The 21,942-nt window shown below is 37.5% G+C and overlaps 1 protein-coding gene across 1 annotated transcript in view; it reads right to left on the reverse strand.

The window, feature by feature from the left end:
* Positions 1 to 21,942, reverse strand: part of CRPPA (CDP-L-ribitol pyrophosphorylase A) — a 101,354-nt gene that overhangs the window by 51,929 nt on the left and 27,483 nt on the right. Inside the window, exons 4-5 of the mRNA XM_088533444.1 lie at positions 13,052 to 13,156; positions 9,685 to 9,730 (exon numbers count right to left, since the gene is read on the reverse strand). Coding sequence (XP_088389570.1) covers positions 9,685 to 9,730; positions 13,052 to 13,156 — 151 coding nt within the window. The remainder of the gene's footprint in view (positions 1 to 9,684; positions 9,731 to 13,051; positions 13,157 to 21,942) is intronic.

Genomic DNA, 21,942 nt, shown 5'->3' on the forward strand with positions numbered 1-21,942 from the left:
CTCCACTCACTTTAAATTTCTTTCTTGCAATTGCTTCCGGCAATCTAAATGAGAAAGGCAAGAAGACAACAAAAAAGGTGACCAAGATTTGCAGGTTAGATTTAATATAGGAAAAATGAGAAAAAGGTGTGAAAAGATATTTTTATATTGGAGGAGGAACATATCAGAGGGGGAAAATCTAATAAATAATATATAAAAAAACAAGTAGTATCAATAGTAATATCAATATACACATTGATTGAAAAATATAATGCATACTTTTAAAAGATCAATGCATATAGGAAGCATTATAGCAAAGTATCACCTCTCTTCCAACTAAGATTTACATCTAAGATTTAAATATCAGCTTCTCCCAGTGCCCATGAACACTGCATGTTAATTTAGATGGTCTGTACACTTGCTGTGTTGGTGGAGGGAGTTCAGAGAAGACCCTCTCTCTCTCTAAGACTATGGGTGCCAGCTCCAATAAGTAGATCCAAACGCCCCCCCCCCATAATTTGACTCCAGTGAATTCATTCCTGTGAATGCTTGTTAGTAACTACCACCAGTATAATGAATTTCATCGACTGAAGGCAGAGCTTACTGTGTGCGAAACTGCATTCCTTGTTTTCACAAGTTTGTTTGAGTGAATCAGCTCGCACCTATTCTGCAAAGCCATAAAATGTCGTGGACACATCCAGGACAACTCTAATATTTGGCTAGCAAAAATGTTTTCATGGGATTGTTCAGGGGACTTCAGGAAGTGTCCAGTCCTTCTTAAAGCAGGGTCAGCTACAAGGTCAGGCCAGGCTGCTCAGCCCTTTATGCAGCTGGGTCTTGAAAAGCTTTGACTAAGTTTCCTGAAGAGGTTGTGCAGTCTCACATTGCTTGACTTTCTTATGCTGGAAGAGTTTTTTACTATATTGAATTGGAACTTCACTCGTTCTGGTTTTTGTCTTTTGTGCTCTTTGACAAAAAATGTCCTCCCACCATACATAACTGTGGAAAGTCTAGCTGTCTTATCAAGAACCTCTCATAGGTATGGCTGTAAGGAGGTATAACACCTACACCTGCTATGAGCTTCCTAAGCTTTCTCTTGCACAAAGCATCCACCTCAGTCCCTTCTCAAAGGGCACAGCCCCTAACCATCTAGACGACTTTCCAGTGAACATTCTCCAGTTTACTGGGGTATTTCTTGTCTTGGGGAGCCCAAAACCTGATTCAATATCATAGATACACTCTAAGAGTGCTGAATGTGGGCTACATCACTTATTTCGATTTAGTGGTTATCCTGCCATTAACGGAAGCCCAGGATACTGACAGCCTTCTCTTCTACCAGGGCATAGTGCTAGTTCAGGTTCAACTTGCTGTCTGCTGTGACCTTCCCGTCCTTTTCAGCAGTTCCTCACCACTCAGCACCCAAGCCTGCGGTGTTGCAAGGATTACTCTTTTCCTTTTCTGTGCAGGACTCAGCATTATCCACGTTCAATTTCATAAGGTTCCTATCAACCCCATTCACCAACTGCCCTAGGTCCCCATAAATACCAGTCCTGCCTTTGAATGTATTGGCTGGTCTTCTCAGGTTGTTGCCATTTACCAGCTTGGTGACAACACACTTCATCACCTCCTTTAGGTCACTGACACAGCGGTTAGACCAAAGAGATCCCAGCAACCCCAGAACTGCTCCAGTTATACCCACCATCAAGTAGAACACAATACACCAGCCAGTACCCACCCAGAGAGTTCTTTTACTCATCGAGTTGTCCAAAATGTGATCCCAGAATCACAGAAGAGTTGAGACAAGGAAGAACCTCTGGAGATCATTTTGTCCAACCCCCTTGATCAAGCAAAGTCACTTTCAGCATGTTGACTAGAACTCAGTCCTATTCCCATTTTTGCATATCTTGAAGGATGAAAACTCCACAACCTGCCTGGGCAAACCAAACAGCTGAACAATTGCAGGTGTCTCAGCCTTTCCTCATAGTCTCTCAATCACCCTAGTGATTTTACTTTTCTTTCCTCTTCCCTCCTCATCTGACCTATCCCTTGGTTTATCACTATTATATTACCTACCAACATCACTCTCTTGCTTTGGCTTCCTCTTCTTCTGTTTATTTTAAACTTATTATTTTCCTAGAAACCTCCTCTTTCCAACACCTGTCTCCCATTTACTCTCAACTCCTTCCCAGCTGTACTTGATTATCAAGTAACCCTCCCAAAACTGCGCTGTGGCAGGCAGCGAAGCACATCTTCTCATGGGATTCTTCCTTCCCTGTTACAGGTATCCATGAATCAGGAACCTACACCTAAAACTACTCACACTGGGTTCCCTGTAGCCAACAAGTAGGTAGTTTTAGGAAATAATTTAACTGACCTATTTTAGTTTTTCACTTTTGGACAAGATTAATTGCTGTCTATACCCCACAGATGATCTTGACTAGATTTCCACCAGTTGTAATGGCAGTCATCAGTTACTAGTTCAAGGTATAAATATTTAATATTTAATGTCCACATTTCCTTAGATGTGTTCAAACTTCTTAAAAACTTCACAAAAATTAAATTCCCTTACTATTTTCTGTCTGCTGGAATTTGAGGAGGTACTTGCTAATTTTAATACTCATTATATCTCCTGGTTAAAATGAAAGATTCCCTAGCATTTGCTTCTATAACAATGTAATGTTTTGACATACTTTCATGTGAAAATTTTGTGGCATTGAAAGTGACCTGTATGAACTTATAAGGGATAAAATTTAAAATTTGGTGGGTTTTCTCTTTTACACTCCCACACTCTTGTTACACTCCCACATTCTTCCAATAGTTAATGACAATAAAGGAATGCACATACACACCTGCATTTATATAGTAATCTTATAACACGTCAGAAATGAAAATTCCCCTTCCCTAGCAGTCCTGCAAAGATGTCATTAAAAGGTCATGCATTTGTATTGCCTAAATCCTCAGCTATCTGAGATGAAGACTTCCTCATTTCTCTGTCCTAGAAAAACTGATATCATAGAAAACTATACAATGCAGCATGTTAGGTATTTAAGATTATTCTAATTCATTGAGGTAGATAGATTTCAGCAGAATCTTTTTAAAAGTCTAGTAAAGTGTTTTACAGACTCTTATTTTTGTTGAAGCAATCAACAAAATATTTTGAAGTATTTTGCAAAACCTTTGGAAATGAATAATAAATTCAGAAATTCCAGCTTAGAGACTTAAACATTTGAAGCGTTTGAAAACTAAAAAGGAGAAAATACCCCTTTGACTTAAAAAGACAAAGAATATCTTCAAACAAAAAAAAAATAGGTTAAAACTGAAATTTAATTCTTAGCCTATCTACCCTCTATGCCCTTCTTTCATACACGGAAAATATTAAAACACCCAAGTCAGATTATTTTTCAGTACTTATGGTTATGTTGTTCTATTGTGGTCTTCACCTTCGATCACACCCTGATCGCACCCAAAATTACAGATTTAAAAACATATATGTCTACGGAATTACTCCAGTTAAATAAATATATGAAGTGTACTGCCATAATAGGTTGAAAGTTACCCTAAAGAGCATGCCACAAATAAACAGCAATTGTAATACTTTTGTTTGATTAAAGGTCATAAATATTGTATCCTACAGAATTAATACCAGACCAATAAAAATGCCTCTGCATGGCAAATAAGTGTTAGCTTAGAGAAGTATATATATTTTTTAATTCCACATATTTGTATAAACTTATACTTGCTTGCTAAATGCATATATACACCATGGCATTCTTGGTCTATCATTAAAATTTCTATTTATTTGAAAGTATATCTTATTCATTAAATAGTTATCTGCTCACAAGTCTGCAGTGAGTTCAAAATAGCAAGTTAATTTCTGAGAAATCTATCTTCAGTTTCTACATCACACTGACTACAAAAGAATGGCTAGAATAGTGGCTCTGGAAAATAAGTATGGTTCTCCCTGGCACTCTTAGTATCTCTATAAATAGAACAAAAATGAAATAACTACTGCCAAGTATCTAACTCATTCATATTTAAGAGAATGAGCTGAAATTGTTATTCATAAAACACAGGTAACCAAAAATATCTAACAATTCTTTGTTTATCCATTCCACATTTCTCTGTAGCCACAAAAAACAAAAGCCAAACTTGACACTGCCCCTACCAATATTAGCATATATGAAAGAGTAACATTTTGCGGTAGAAGGGAAGAGGGTTGTTTTCATCAGACAATAAATATTTATTATGAACTGTACTTTCCCCACCTGCATTTCATTGCTTCATAGTATAGAACAACCACAAATTAACGAGCACTACACTGTGCCCATGAAACGGCAGCCTACCCTCTTCTTTCCACTAGTAATCCTTTTATTTCCTCTAAGTGTTTTTTTTAAGAGGAACCCATGTGACTTTATAACACAAAAGATGTTATTTAGCTCTCAGTAGTTATAAACAAAACTTGAACATATTACAATACATTGTACAGATGACAGCTACGTGTCCTCTTTTGCACCTGCAAAACGGAGAATTTTATATACATCTAGATGAGCAGATTTGCATTTAGCCAAGCATGAGGGCAAAATGTCCAAACTGCATGTGCACACTCATGTGAATAATAGTTGCAGAAGGAGGACCCTTAAAAATGAGGACGAAAAAATGGATAGAGTCAAACTTTAAATTATAATGTTCTACTAAGAAGTTACGTTTAAAGTTTACATGACTGAACTAGAGTTCAAAGATACTAACCCTGAGGGCAATAGCCCTGAAGGAAATTTTTTAGGATGTTTTGTATTAGCAAGATCTTAACTACATTTCTAGATGAGTCACCCTTACTGTAAAACAATGTTTTCTTACTTTGAGACTATTAAAAATAGGCATGTGCCACCTTGTCTGCATACTATACAAGTTCATACCTGCTGAAAGAAAGCATTAAATGCACTATTAAAAAAAATGATGCTAAGATTCTGAGACTTTCATAACCAGTTGTAAAAGAGAGACCTGAGGAAGTAAACAAATTTATAAGTCATGTTTTAAGAAAAGAGTCTCAAAAGATAAATAGCTTATTAGTCTTTATACATTATGAAGTGTTTCTTTGCAATGCTTTGAGTATGAGCGATATGCACACACACACGTAAGTATGCATGTATGCTTTCTTACCTATATCTGAGTAAAATTTAGCAAGTTGAAATTTATCTGTTATTCAGACTCACTAGGCAAGCAGTTAAAAATCTAGCTGTGCTTCTATGAAGCATTTGGAATTTGTTACTTACTTAGAATCACATTTGTAATGTAGCTGACCAAAGCCACAGTCTCATAATCACAATCAGATGAAGAACTGCATTTTTTTTTCAAACATCATTTTACTACCATAATAATTTTTCTTTTATTTAATTTGATTAATTGCATAACTGCAAGTTAATACTTGAAGAAACTACACAAGTACAAGAATACCTCAGAAATAATAACAACGTAATAGAAAAAGTGGAGCAGGAATTCAAAAGCAGAACTGTCTGCGGGCACAAGGATGATCTTAATATTTTATTATGCTCTATTACAGGTTTTGGTATAGTTATTTAGAGAGAAAATCCATTTAAAACAGGTTGAGAGAAAAGATAACCATCAGTGCCTGAAATAGAGGGAAACCACAGTTTGTTCCACTAATAAAATAAACTGTAGATAATATGAAGTGTTCTTTATCACATTCCTAAGTTCATCCATCAATAAAATATGCATCCAGAGAAGTAAACACGATCACCTACTGATAAAGAAATCAGTTGTGAAGACTTAGGCAGTAAAGGGGAGCCAGAACAACTCGGTGCCCTATTCCCTGCCTGTCCATGTTAATTGGCTTTTGGGACTCTCCCAGAGCCTCCAGCAGCACCTTGGCCGGGATGCTGAGCGTTGCTGTCCTGCTTCCCGGCCTCGCAGCCACACGCAGCACCCGCTGCTCCAGGCGCTGGGTGACCTGCTCCTAGAGCCCGAATTCAACTCTGCGATGCAGGGCTCCACAATATGGTGCATAATCTGCTTCTCAATGTGTCCTCTTCAAAAATTGTCACGAAGAAGAACTATCATCATCTCTTTTACGTGAGCACAGCACCATTCCATAGTTGAGGCCGACGGTATCCCTAGCAGCCTGCAGCGTTAGGAAGAGGCACCTCTTCTCCCCACTGGTAGGAAAGCCCTAGCAGCAGTTTTGCTGAGGCCTGCCAAGCTAAGCACCTGCACAGAGACTGCTGCCAGCTCTGCTCCATGGGGTTACAGGCAGACTAGTCACTAGTGCCAAACACAAGTGAGAGAGGGCCTAGAACAATGCAAAAGACAGGAAATTCCGCAGGGAAAGGTAGCTTTAAATATGCCATTCTGGAAGTTGCAGGCATCTCATCATCATTCAAAAAACAGTAAAGGGGAGGAAGATATCCAAAAAGATTATCCCAGAGGATGTCTCTTGGCAGCATGGTATCTGAATTTCCACAAGCAGATGGGTCTCCAGCTAGCCATGAAGCGCAGACTGGGGATGTCTGCCAGCCAAGCTCACATCTGTGCGTAGGCCAGACGCTGCGGAAGGCCCTTCCTCTCTCCAGAGGCCCACAGTGAAACCCCGGAGGGAAACGCTGCTGGCCGCTGCCTGGCGGTGGCTGCTCCTCTGCTCCTCCAAGCTGACTTGCCATTTGCATCATGCTATACTGGCAGGACTGGCCTCAGTGAGCCTGACTGATAGAACCGCATCGATTCTTTTTATAGAAAATGAATTTATTGTACAAAACAGCACATTTAGATGGTTGCATCAGGTTTATGCATTTCCTTATTAACATTACCACATGAAACTGTTTTTGAAAGTCTCTCCTTTATACATAATACTGAGAATTACTGATAATACTTCAGATTTAGAAGGAATCCATATTGTTAAAGCAAGAGTCCACTACTTCAGAAACAAGAACTCAGTAGAATTTCTGTTATGGAGGTAATGCCATTCCTAGAATGCATATTCCTAGATGATATAAACAGGATTCTGAAGTGTCCCAGAAGATATTTTAAAAATTATTCTTGTTTGGTGTTGACTCTGTAAAAAGTTATGTATTTAGTTGAGAACAAGCACAGAAATTAAATCAATTAAATGGGACAAGGCAGATCATCGGGCTAAGGCCAGGACAGCTTATTAGTTACAGACATGCATAATAAGCAGTGAAATGGGATTTATATTTAGACTAGAAAAAAAATATAATAATTTTAAAGATTGCAAATTTCAATTTCTTTTGTCTTGAACTGTCATTAAAGTATCAGTTCAGGTCCTTGTTATAGATAGATATATATGTATATAATTACTGCTTGATTTTGAACCATACAGTGACATGATATCACCATTGTGTTCATCATGTTAGCCATGCTGCTCCCATGACAAATATAACAACAATATATGAGCTTTAAAAATTTATATCCAAACTAAATTGTTTTATCTGAGCACAGATCACCTAAAATTAAATGGAGTACTAGTATTTTTTTCAAAGCAGCAGCTAATGTTATGAAATTCATGTTTTGATAATCACAGAGTTGAATCCAGAACTTTCATATAGTTCTTTTAAGCTTATATATATCTAATGGGGTCTACACCTGTTCAAAAACAAGTGGACAAATTAGGAAAACATAATATTTTTACTTTTTTTTCTCTTAAAGTCAGACCAGACTCCCATTTTCAAAGCTTCCTATAAGAAAATGTTAAGAATACGATTCAGAAAATATTAATGCCGTAAAACATAAAGTAATTCAATAACTGCTGAGTTTCAAGATATGCATATTCCTTCAGGCTCAGCTGAAGGAATTATTCCTAGGAAAATAAGGACAGACAATCTCCCTTTCAGACTCCCAGCTTTGCGATAGCAAGCCTGAGAACCCTAAGAAGTTCCAGGCTTTTCAGGTGTTCAGACAGAATTTCCTGCGTTTCGGATTGTGCCCACTGTTCCTTGTCTCTACTGGATGATGCTGAGAAGAGTCTGGCTCCATCTTCTTTACTCCCTCCATCAGGTATTCGTACACATCGGTAAGATCCTCCTGGGCCTTCCCTTTCTCAGGTTGAACAGTCCAGCTCTCTCAGACTCTGAGGGTAGAAGGTAGGCCAGATGTTCCAGTCCCACAATGTTTTTTGTGGCCTTTGCTGTTTTCATCCGCTGTCCATCGGCAGCCTGGCTGGGGGTACGGTGCCCCATCAACATGGACATTCACAAAGATCATTGGCCCAGTATCGCACAGCACCAGTGACTACACTTTGTGCTGCACATCATGCTCCCTAGAGCCCAGCAGCTCAGCCAGCCTTCAATCCAGCTCACTGTCCACCTTCCTAGTCTGTACTTGATCAGCTTGTCAATGAGGGTTTTACGGAAGGCAACCTAGAAGGTCTTGTTGGAATCAAGATAAACAATATCCACTGCTCTCCTTTCATCTACTGAGCTAGCCTTCTAAAACCAAACGTCTATCAGGTTGGTCAGGTGTGATTTCCCTTTCATAAGGCCTTGCTGAATATCCATGATCACCATCTTGTCTTTCGTATCTTTGGAGTCCTACACTTGAAAAATGTAGGAGTCTGGGAACCTCTAAGAATCCTACTCACAGCAAGGTTTTCAGGAACTCCAGGCTGCCATCTCTGGAGGAAAAAGCCGATCTCTTTTTAATATGAGAATTTTTTGAAGTTTCTTCCATGCTACTTTCTCCATAACAGGTTATTGAAAGACTTAGTAATATAGTTTTAGCAATGCATATATCATATTATGCAGTATTTGTTCACTGTAACACCTGGAAGCTTCAAACTATTTGCATCCTTGGAATTCTTTATCTCAAACTACCAGAATTAAGTCTGAAAACAATTCCAGAAAAGTAAAGAAGTGTGCAGCACACCACAGCAAGATCTGAACTATGATCTGGTTAGCCAGCTTGCCTAGTATAACAGTGCTGAGCTCAGTATGGACTAATTTGTCCAAATGAGAAGCTAAACAGATACTGAATCTTGCAACAATAAGCGAACCACTGAAGTGATTAGCTAGTCTCTCAGCAAGGGTCTAGCAGGACGTGGGTTTTACTCTGTTTTTCCTTAAACAGGAAACAGTAACTCTTTTTCCCTAATCCTTTTTCCTCCCAAAAGTCCATTTCCACTCCTTTGTTTCTGGGTTTTTATCCCTCGGTTATTTCAGAATAACCAGAGTGTTCAACATACACTACTTAAGATTTGTTTCTTTCCAGATTATTTCTTACCAGAGTGTTATAACCCACCATGCTGGTATAGGAAAAGGTTACAACAATACAACAAAGTATTTCCAAACTAACTGGATATTTCGATGCATCACCGCTATGTCAATTCAGGCAACAAGCCACTGCATATAAGGTGCATGTAAGAGCCCTTAAGAGTTAATAAATGCTTTTCAGCCTACTAAGTTCAGAACGATGCAAAATATTGAGAATTGAACTGGTGCTAAGAATCAAGAATGTATTTATTCATTCAGCACAGCTTTTTATAACACTGTCTAAGAGCAGTAAGGTAAATAATGTAGGTAAATAATACATGATATAAAGTAAGAAAACAAGCTAACACAACTCGCCAAAGCACAATTTAGCTATCACTAAACTTTTCTTAAAGACATTTAAAACAACAGCACACAAAACTCCAAATTACACTCAGGACTATGCAAACTGACAGGCACAAGGATGAACACATACCCTTAACAATCGATTCAGCTGCATACAGATCCCGCTTGTAGGTCACCTAAAGGACAAATAAACCTCATGAGATTTTACACAGCAGGAAGGAATGTAAAACCAATAAAACAATGCCCTGAAGGCAATTCTTTACATTTGAAACACCATAAACAAATGATATTGTCAATTTCTTAATCATGGTAAAATATCCCTGGCAAGTCATGAGAAACAAAGCTGCAGAAATTACTGGAGTCTCCAGAGAAATGTGTTTTTTTAAAAACACTTAGATCTGCTTAGAACTCATTTTAAACCTATTTTTAACCCTTTAAGTTATCATTGAGAAATATATCACACCTATTTTTACACAACCATTTGCATAATTTCTTAGGAAACTGTATTTCTACTCTGTAATTTTTATCATGAGAAAGAATAATCTTCAGAAGAAACTGTTATCATAATCACAACCTGGGAGAAGCTTAGTTATTTATAGGAGTAATATAGGTGAAATTATTCAGGCAGTGTAAGACTGAGAGGCCAGCTGACCGTGAGAGCCAGGCTAGAGAACTGCAGTAGACTTGACGTGAGCATTGGTATGAGTGCCCACCGCCAAGACCTTCCTGAATACATAAATCAAGTGAAATGGACAATAAGCTGCTGAGTATGTACCTGGTACCTTTAGGAAACTTTTTTTTGCATTTTTCTTTGCATCATCACAATGGTTGACAATCAGGGTAATAGCCTTCATACAAAAAACATAAAAAATAGCCAAGACACTAAGAGCCTTTGCTAGTTATGTACTCCGAATTTGCTGTTTTTCAAGGATATGGAGTGATATACCTGATAGCTACTAAATACTTGTCTTTGTTGTTGCTGTAACTTCCTGCTACATTAAGTAAAACATTACTGGATTTTCTGCATTTCTTTCTATATAAATGTTCTCTCCTCTCTCTTTTTTTTTTTTTTTCTCCTGTAACATGTTTTGGAAATGAAGAGCTTTGGTTTCTGAGAGAACAAAGAGAGTCCAAAGTTGCCATTCAGAACTTTTAGCAAATAAGATGGCAAATCTCTACTTAGAATACTTACCAAAATTTTCTTAAAGGTCCTTCCCTGGTGGAAGGAAAGAATAGATCCCCAGGACATCAGGCTCCCTTTTTAATCTTTAATTCTTAAAATCAGTTCTGAGATTAACAGCCAGATATCAGAAATTACTTTTTAGACTGATTTCCTAGAGAAATAAATAACGTGGGACAACATCATACCATCCATATGTATTTCCTTCATCATCTTCGAGCCTAAAAAAACTAATTTCAATCTATTTTGTCAGAGGGTTAGAAATTTCAGATACAAGCTACTATAAACTTTATGAAAATAGTAAATTGGATAGAGGAAAAAAAAAAGACACCACAGATGGCAGCCATGAATTATTCTGGGAAGCACAGTTTCTCTCCATCTCTCCTGATAAGGCACTTAATCCAAACGAAGTTTCTCTTGTGGTAGGATATTCAACCCTCTCATAGATTTTCTCACATCGACTTGGAAGTGTAGTTTAGACTAGATTTATTCAATAGGCAGGCAACCATGAAAGAAAGAAATTTCATTTTAATGATAAGCATGGATAATCTGTAGTATTAACTTAACTTACTCAACTCTTGAGGTAAATCAACACAACTGCTTCTTTTTCCGAGTACCTGTACTGCTCTATTTGTAGTTTCATATCAAACACAGTATCATAGGTTTCATTTCCTTGATTTTATGAGTTCAGTATTTTCACAACATTTGTAAAAAAGATATTAACTGACATTCTTCACAGCAAGGAATACTGGACCTTAGCCTCTAAGGAGATGATGTAGATAACAACAAATAAAACCACACTCTGTAGATGTCATAATCTCCACTCAACTGCTTCATTAAAGGAAGTCAGTTTCTGCAACAATTATTTTATCTATTCCTCTCAAATCAAAACACATTTTCCTTATATCACAAATATCTACACATAAAAGAATGAGTTCAGAAAATGAAGAAGGAAATGAAAACACATCACTAATTAACATATATGGCTTGCTGATTTTTTCAGGTATAGAATGTTTATACTTTAGAGAAGGAAATGTTATTCTCAAGTCACTGTGAAAAAAAATCTTTTGAAGTGCACTTAAAGCGAAACTTTTTCGGAGTCTGACACTTTTACAGAGATTTACTCCTGTGAAATGGCCTCCAACTTCCAGAATGGATTAAAGAGACATTATCAGGTACAACTGAATTAAAATCCATTAAAGTGATTCCCCATTAGGGATGTGGAGCTGCTGGAGAGAGTCTACAAGGATGATCGGGGGCCTGGAACATCTGTCCTGTGAGGAGAGGCTGAGGGAGCTGGGCCTGTTCAGCCTGGAGAAGAGAAGGCTGAGAGGGGATCTAATCAGTGTCTGTAAGCACCTCAAGGGAGGCAGTGAGGAGGTTGGTGCTGGTCTCTTTTCAGTGGTGGCCACCAACAGAACTAGAGGTAATGGCCACAATCTGAAGCACCAAAAGTTCCACAGGAACTTAAGGAAAAATTTCTTAACAGTGAGGGTGACAGAGCACTGGAACAGGCTGCCCAGAGAGGTTGGGGAGTCTCCTTCTCTGGAGATCTTCAAAACCTGCTTGGACGCAGTCCTGTGCCACGTGCTCTAGGTGACCCTGCGTGTGCAGGGGGGTTGGACTAGATGACCTCTAGAGGTCCCTGCCAACCTTAACAATTCTATGATTCTATGATTCTAAAACAAAAGGTCAGTAAATCTCTCCGCATGCTAAATTCCAGACTCAGGCCTATATTTCTATATCATATTTCCCAAAATACCTACTGTTTCTTTTGTTACTATGCATTAAAATTGCATTTACAGCACTGCAAGCAGTAAGAAATAACCAGCAGTGGGAATTCTTCAAATACCCTGTTGCTGAGCCTACCTAGCCTCCCCCCCCTTATTCTGAAGGATTACCACTTACCCTAGCAGACCCTACCACCACCTCCTCTTTAAATGGCCTAGCACTGAATACTACATTCAGCTGATCTTAACCCGTGACGCACCTTTAATGGGTTTTCATCTTAAGACAGAAAAGCTACTACTACTACCAGTCTCCATGAAAAATGCTGGGGGTAGATGATAGGGGTTGGAAGAAACTTTCTCCAGCTTCTGAAAATATAAGCAACTAAGGATTCTTACAAGGAAAGTCAGCCTCATAATTGTCACAAAACATTACTGAATATTCAAAATCTTGAAATATGGAAGAGAAAAGCATAAATATTAAAATTTAACACACTTTTAAATGTTGCTTTTAAGATGAAGTTCATCGGCCATGCTACTTTTATTCATTTAAGATAAGCATATAAAAGAGAGATTAATAACACCTTTACCTTCCAGAGGTCAGGTGTTCCTTCGATTAGTTTGGCCTTTGTATTGGAGTACTTCAGAGCCAGATGCAAACATTCAGTTCCATAATCCAGGTCATAGTCAGTACACTGTTGTAATTAAAGAAGAATAAATATTTTAATTACTCTTAAAAACATACTTTTAAGAAAAAAATCACTTATTTCATTAATTAAATCTTGCTTCTCAACAGTCCTGCCCAGAATGGTAAGTATTGTATGTTCAGAATCAATCAGGAAGAAAAAGCCTTCCAAGATGCTTATACTTAATTTTAACTACTAAGCAAAATGTTATGGAATTAAGTAAATAAAGATTAAAAAGGAATCTAATTAGGTAATGTCAGTCTTGCTACACCTTTATGAGCTTGACTAATCAGTATGATGTCACATTCATGAAAAATAGTTGGTAGAACTGAGGCCTCAGAGGAAATCAAACTAGTGAAAAAAGATATTACCTTGGTACTTTTGTTAAATGTTTTGCCTGTTTTGGCTTTTTTCAGCACCCAAAAAGGAGAATATTAATGAAGAATTTCCATATTCCTCTTTCCCTATATTTTTCTGCAGTTATTCAGACAATAAAAATCACCAAGGTTTCATGCTGTTTCCCAGGTAAAAAAGACATGCACCGAAGTTTTTCTACTCTCAGCCAGACAGTCAGCTAGAAAAGGCATTCTTTTCTCCAAATGCCCTATCTAGGCAGCCTGGCATCCTATATTTAGCAATTACAAGAACTGGAGGACTAATTGGGGAATAGAATCTCTTGAGCAAAAATATAGTTAAGCCCCAAAGCAAGAAACGAGGGCTTTTCAGAGCGAACTACCTCAAAATGCCTTAACAATTCGAGTCTATTTGTATACTGCTAAATTATCTGTCTGGAAGTATGAATTACATGTAATTATATGTAATGAGGAATGAAAATTTAAATCAGGGTCTTTCATAAGATCAGATAAGTACTTGGTAAGGCTGCAGACTATCTACTCCAATGTCCAGGTCTGGACAACAACGGAGGTCAGCCACTGGCAATCACACAGGACACTGGCAATCACATCTTGTTACAGAAGCTTCATGGATTCCTATGAAGTTATTATATTGCCTTAGCAAATCACCAAATTAAGAGGTTCTTGAGCAGCAAGCTAAAGCAGAATTGAACCAGTCCTCAATGAATTACATGAACCCTGAACTGACTCAGTTCCTTTTGAGTAGAGAGAGGCTTTTGGCATCTTCATCACAGAGGGCCACAGTTGGAACCAGATATTGCAATACAAAATCAACTACGCAATACATAATGTTTTTATTGCTAGTCTTGTCTTTCTCTTCCTATTTATTCTTTATGCTAAATCCGCCATTTGGTCACGACTGAGCAATTAGCATTTTCTTAAAACCATATGTTATAAGCTAAGATCTCCCTTGTAAATAGTAGCAGTCAGATCAGCTTCCATCCCTTCATGTGTAAAATTCAAATTATTCCCCTTTTGTGAACATCTCATTTACATTCAACACTGATTTTAATCTGTTGAACACCCGGTCTGCTAAGATCCTTCTGCAACTTTTCTGAGGCAGCTCTTACCTATATTACCCAGAAAAACCTGAGTATCATTTATATTACCCACAAAAACGTGTATTGAGCAAACACTTTCTGTTCCAAAATTAATTATGAATAAATGAAACTGCGTAGGCCCTTGCACTGGTCTTGACAAAACTGCACAGGTGCTTTTCTGCTGTGCAAACTGATTAGTTATTCCTATTCCCTCTCTTGTCCTTTAATAAATAATTGATTCATGTTAGGCTACTCCATATCCATATCCCCAAACTGTTCAGTCTATTAAAGAGGAAAAGTTGCAGTCAAACACCTCATGAAAATGCAAACAGGCCATATCAGCTTCATCAGCCTTAACACACCCACTGACTACAATTAACTTTACAAGGCATGAGCTATCCTTCACAGAAGCTCAAACAATCCTTCCAGCATGTCAAATGTAAGCAGGTGTCCACAAATTCCAGTGTTTAGAAGAATGAGACAGGCTGTGCAGTAAAAATATCATGCTTCATAATCATATTCATAATATTCCTAGAGATTTTTTTTTTAATGGGCACTGCAAAACTGCCCTTGTACCAAGGCTTTCAACATAAAGGGAGTTCCTTTCATTCTTAAATGTCTTTCTTGGACATAATGTAGATTCTACTGTCCAATATCTGATGGATATAAATCAACAATATAAAAAGATAAAAACATGTGCTCTGAAATCTCTTTCTTAATTTTCCATATAAATAACTGCAAATTTGCCCAAAATACATTTCTTAAAAACATTCCTCAGAAATAGGAGTTTAAAAACCAAAGGTTATCAAAAAATGCTTAGGGAAAAATACACTGCTTCCTATCTAAGAATTCAAAATTATTAACTAGTTTAGACTTTTGTGTTGTTTAATAATATCTAAGTGAGTGTTGAAATATAACTCGCTTGACAGTTTCTTTATTCCCTGGAGAAGTCTAATAAAAAAGTAGGAAGAAGAAAATTCTTGGTTTCTATTCTTGTTTTATAATGCACTAATACAATTCAAGGAATTCATCAACAATATTAATCTGCATTACATTATTATATTATTAATATACATTTCTGTATGAAATCATCATTGTCACTTTTATATTAAAATCAATAAATTTTATCTTTTGAGATCGTCATGTCTGCAATCAAAAAGATCACCTGTGAAACTACGAAAGTCCTAGTAACTTTGGATTCTAAATATTTATTATTATTTCAAATTTTACCAAGTATTCTCCATCTGAGGATATTCTTTAGGTAGAATTCAAACTATTTTCTAACATCCATAACATCTAAACACATTAAAAAAAAAAAGGATGAGAAAGATTAATATTACCTTTGAAATATCTTACTTTAATTAAAACTAATTTGTAATTTTAAATATAGGGGTAAGAAATGGTAATAGGACAAGATGAAGCAATTCCAACTTTTTAGCAAGGTATTAATTACATATAATTACTAGGGAGTGGAAAAGTTCCATAAATGGGATGAAGCGTCTTGAGGGTATTGCTGACTTCAAGGGATGAAATATGACACAAAGCAGGAGTAATAATTAAAAACATATTTCACTAGCACTTGTACATCATGACATCTACCACTCTAATTATCTGTAATTGTTTATATCTAGGCATATTGTCACAGCGCACTGCTCTGCAAGTCCAGTGCACTGATGCCAGTGGGGAACAATGAAATTAAAGTAGCAACTCAAGACCAGCTTAGTTTGTGCACTGTTATGCTGAACAGCTCTACATAAGTTAGTTTTTAAACCCTTAAACAAGCTGCAGAATTTGAAGGTTTTGATATTCCTCTATGAAATTCAGTTAAAGGAATAAAGCACCACAAAAGCATTGCCTAAAATAAAAAACGATAGATGATCTATAAGCAAAATCCCTACTGACCCAGGCAATCCAAACCCTCTCTATTTATTCGGTTGTACTTTACAATAATCTTTTTAAAACTCTTATTATTTCTGAAGATTTTGTTCTGACTGAAAGCCTTTTTAACACAAGGTTTGACGCAGAGCAGTTAACCATGCTTGTCAGGCACACATCGCTTTGGAAACAATAGACATAGTTTAAGATTCAAACCACAGATTGAAAATGGTGGAAACAGCTGGAAACAGTGGTACAAAGCATATCCACAATAGAAAGTAAACAGATTCATTTGGCTTGTTAAATGACACAGAAAAAATCATATATGTTATTTAAAAAATTATTTCGACCTTCTAGATATTCAAAGGGATTCTAACAGATATTTAGCGGGACTGATAAAGATTTCTTTTTAAGGGTGGATGTTTGAATAAAGCGATCAAGATGCAGTGAGATCCAGATATTAGCATTGCTGATGCTTAGGTAGCTTTAATACTGGACTCACCACTAGCACAGCAATCCCCAACAGGCAAAACGATAAATGACAGGAGCAGCAAGTGCGGGGAAGAAACAGGTGAACCAGGAATCATCACTGTCATCACTGGAAGAAGCTTGTCTCTGTAGCAACTTTTACCAAGGTTATTTTTTAAAACTGCCATTACATACACCCAGATGCAGTTGTAGTTCACAAGTAAGATAAAGATACAACAATTTACTATGTAACAGAATTAAGCAAGGTTGTTCTTTCCTTTTTGGGGAGAAATGGCGGGTGGAGGGTACTGATCTGTAACCTGTTTCTTAATGTCACTCGTTGCAATAACTCCAAGTCCTCTGCAAATTGATTTTCCTGTGCTCTAACTTTAGATCCCCACATCATTTCCCACCTGCCCACTTGACATTCAATTTGCTTCCAAGCCCACTAAATACTCAATAAACAACTTCTGCCTTAGCTTGTTCCAAGATCCAACACACTAGAAGGTCTGTAGGCAACAAAAACAGACCCAAAGAGGTGAACTTTTATTTCAGCAGCAAGCTGAAAGCCCGGGAGCCTGAGGCTCTAAATTAGGTACCAACTGTCCTTTCAGGGTAGACACTCATTTAGGTTTCCAGGTTTCCTTCCTCCCTCCAGCTGCTGCTTTTCATAAACTATTGACTGTTCATTGACTTAACATATTGGACATTTCTGCCCCTTTGTCAATTCTGATTTGAAACTGAGCAATGAGTAATTTTGCTTGTCCTGTTTCTGTAATAGACGCTTTGGGTCAATGATTGCAGCCCACACTGCCAGCAGGAGCAGCCACGCTCTACACTGCTGCTGCTGACATGTTAGCTGCAGAGCAAAGCCTGCTATGCATTTTACTGCTCTTAGTCATCTTGTAAAGCGGTTTATGATCTGCTGAGACTGATAATTACTGTTAACTGTATGCAATTTGCTGCTAGGCAGTAGAAGCACTAGCCTCATAGGCAAAATGCTGAGCACAAAGCCCTTAGCATAAGAAACATGAAGTTTGCTTTCCTTACCACTGCTTTAAGTTTTAGCTATCAGCCAAAGTTGGGTATCACTCCACTAATGTATCTCAATCTCTTTGTGCATATATTTTTTTTAATAAAAGCAGGAATTTGCTTGAAAACCTCACCACCACCATATGTAAAAGCAAAAGCTCAGTGGGATTCAGAAATGCATATGGATACAGAGAATATAAATATTTAAATAGGATAAAGTTTACACTTATGAGCATAAGTTAAACAAAATAATTTGCCAGAACTGGAAATAAACTTTTCATATGGATATTTCTTTAGACAAATTGTTGCAGTTTTCTTCAAATAAAATGTTATAAAACAGAATAATGTGCAAGAACCTGTGACCAAAAGATAAGATCTAGGACAAATGAGATAGATTTAAAAAGTAAAACAAGAACAAAAAGAAACCACTGTATTTTTTATGATCCCATCCTACCAAAAGTGTTGAGTAAAGCTGTCATTTGCTTTGATGCAGATTCAGCTTGGAATCACTACAGAAAACTCCTTCAAATAAAGCACCTATCTAATTAGCACAGATATTCATTTTGTTAACTACTGTTATCTAGCTATGACCTCAAAATGAAATGTGATATGGACTCTAATCACAAGACTAGATCCCAGCATAAGGCTATGAATGCCCCAGCAACCCCGAGAGTGACTCTGGATAAAAGAGACCAGTTTTAGAAGCCTCTTGAGAAAGTGAGAGCAATCCTTTGCTATGATCATGTTTTTATCATTAAAACTTAACCTTTAAATCTTATTCTAGCTGCTACTGCTTCTGTCTCTGCAGTGGGAGGATCAAAACAAACCAATCATCCTGTAAAAGCAGTACTTGCTGTTACCATTCCGCAAAATCTTTCATTCTGAGACTGGATGGGGAGTCCCTAGGGGGCAGCCCCAGAGCTCTACACGTGCATTGCACTTATGTGACTCGCAACTGGCATGAATGTCACTGCTGCTAAAGTCACAGTGTGGATATGTGATCCTGGAACAACAGCCGAGTGCAGGAGCAAACAAACAACCTGCCCCCAGCCCAGACACACACACACACACACCCACCCCAGCTATTCCCTCTCTTTTTGCCAGAACAATCAGTTAGGTGGACAACAAAAACAACCCGCCTCAATGTAGTAAACTATAGATGAACATTATTCTAAGAAAATGTAAAGAAGCGATCATTCAGTCATCCACTAAAGCGATTTCTAACTATATCAGGTTCTAAAAATTAGGCAGTGACCAACTCCAGTTCAGTCAGGGTAAGAACAGAGGTAATCCAAGTTCAGGCCAAGCTAAAGTGCATGCTTTATTTTTACTTTTTTTTTTCCCCCCAAATAGAAGAGATTATTTGACCAATTTGGCTAGAGAATCACTTCTTGCAATTATGCTAGGTCATAAATACTCCTTTTTCTTGCCTTTGGATACATTAAACTGTCAGTAGCCCACAGTTTTAGCATCACTGCTTTGTATTCTTTGCTCTCAAAGAAGCTGCAGATGACAATTCAAACGGGTGGTCTCCTGTCTGCAGCATGCAGCAATCCCCACTCAGGACTCGGCATTTTCTGCATGTGGGCCGAACTGGTGACCAGAGGGGACACAGCTCCCTTCAGCAGCTACCAGGGCCAATGCCACGACGCTTGTAACAACAGCCTCACAACCCAGACTAATCTCCAACCTGGATAACTGCGCGTGTCTCCCCGCACGCCCCCTCCAAGCGGTATCCGAACACAACACTCGCTGTCACTTCTCAGAGAATTCGCATGCCACAGAGCGCGCGGCAGCTCTGCACTACTGATCCACCAGCACCAAGAGGCTGTGTGCGATTCTGCAAAGCGCTTTGAGATCCCACAGCATGAGGAGTGCCATAAAGTGGAAGTACTTATCCACATTAGCAAAAAAACTTATTTTGCTTATGCAAGGCATTCAAATTCCTCCAAACATTCCTGTGGTAGAAATTAATTAGAGCAAGGTGGGGATGCATACAATATCCTGGCTCTACCATTGTGCCAAAGAACTAATCAAGTACAGAGCTATCTAAACCAGCATTGATTTCTCAACAGATCACCAATCTAGCTTCAGGTTTTGAATAAACGAAAACATCACTGAACAAGTTCAATAAGTATACTTATCCTGAAAATAATTCTGTCAAATTGGGTAGATCTTTATGAATAGAAAAGGAAAAATAAATAAAAAAATAAATACACAAGTCACAGTCTAAACCTCGGGATTGAGCTGTTGGTATAAAAAGATGTCAAATGAAATAACTGTAAAATCTCTCTGGAAAGCACATCACAACTACAATCTGAAGATACAGAAAATAGGACATTCATTTAGGCAAGACTAATACATCCATATTTAAGCAATGGTCACTGTGCTTGAGCCTAAAGATGAATGGAGAAAGGCAAATCAAAATTCTCTGCAAAACTGAATTATTACAAATTAACTCAATTACCATCTGGAATCAAAGCCAAAAACATTACCAATTTTCAGTAGAAGTGGAAAGAAACAGATGTCAGGCTCTATTTAAATTCAAAAGAATAATCTTCTTTAATCAAAAAAACAGAGAAAAAATCCAAGCAGAAATGAACCGCAATAATGAAAGGGATGCTACTAATAAAACATGACCCTCTCATGCACAGAGAAATGAGATACTATGAGCTACAGAGATTTTCCTGTCAAACAAGAAGATGTAATATCCTTTTGGGGATTTTCAAATTGGGAATTTGAAATAACCTGTGGAACAGAACTCAATAGAGCTTATGACAGAATGTATATATCTTATCAATTTTTGCCCTGTCAAAAAAAAAAAAAAAAAAAAAAAAAAAGTTGTCTTTTTAGTGCCTTTCCACTGAGCATTGTTCTACACTGCAAAAGACAAGCAGCTGTGACCCTCAACATCAATTCATGACTGAATGGCATCAAGCAAAGTTTTAAAACTCTTTTTTTTTTCATCTCCAAATGAAAGTTTTCAAGAGCTAAGTTGTTTGGCCTTGTCACAACTTAGATGCCTTGGCATACAACAAAGTTTAATATTTTGGGAACAAAAGAAAATAAATGGCTGACGTGCCTATGAGATTCAGATATCTCTAATCTTAAGAGGGAGATGGGAAGTTTTTTTTTTTTTTTTTTTTTTTTTTTTTTTTTTTTCTTCAGGAACACAAGTTTAGACTTAAATGTCAAGTTCTGCTTCACTTAAATTTTGACCCTTGATTTTTTTTTCTTTTTTGGTAGTCTGACCCCTGCTCCCTAGGTCACCAAGGTTTTAGTCAGCAATTTGTTCGCTACTGTTCATTTAATCCCCAGTTGCTCCTGGCAATGTTAACTTGACATTGATTTCTTTAACAAAGAATGAACCCCCAGAAAATCCCCAAATCAGTCTAGACATTATGCCTCGAAGGAGTCGCCTGACCTATGCCAAAATATGACTAAATTGCTACAGCTGACTCCACTTCCCACTACAGAGAATATTAAAAATGTTTCACACATGTTTGAAGGAGAAGAATCCCAGTGATGTCCTGCCCTTTCAAGAAAGCACTTCAGAAGTTTACGAAATCCACATGGAATACACTCCCTAGTATTTACATACAAAAAACAAAAACAAAACAAAACAAAAAGACAATACTTTCAGCAAATACTTCTACAATGGACCCAACAATAGCCAACTTCCTCTCTCATTCTGGCAAAATCTTCCCTCAACATTCTTGGGCATTTGTTAGATGAAAAGTTTTGGAATTTCATTGTCCAAAAAAAAAAAAAAAAAAAAAAAATCCTTTTCTTCCAGTGAAGACCTGTTTGGACACTTTGTAGAACATCTCTTCTCCCCATCACAACCTCATCTTGTGACATTTTGTAACACTGGGGGAAATGGAAGAACATCTGCCTCCCAGAATTTAGCATCAAAGTATTTTCATGATTCTCCCTGACACGGTATTATTTTGTATCCTATCATTAC

The sequence above is a fragment of the Tinamus guttatus genome, unplaced genomic scaffold (genome assembly GCF_059628265.1).
Source record: "Tinamus guttatus ecotype Peru unplaced genomic scaffold, ASM5962826v1 Tinamus_guttatus_pri_ptg000503l, whole genome shotgun sequence".
NCBI lineage: Eukaryota > Metazoa > Chordata > Aves > Tinamiformes > Tinamidae > Tinamus > Tinamus guttatus.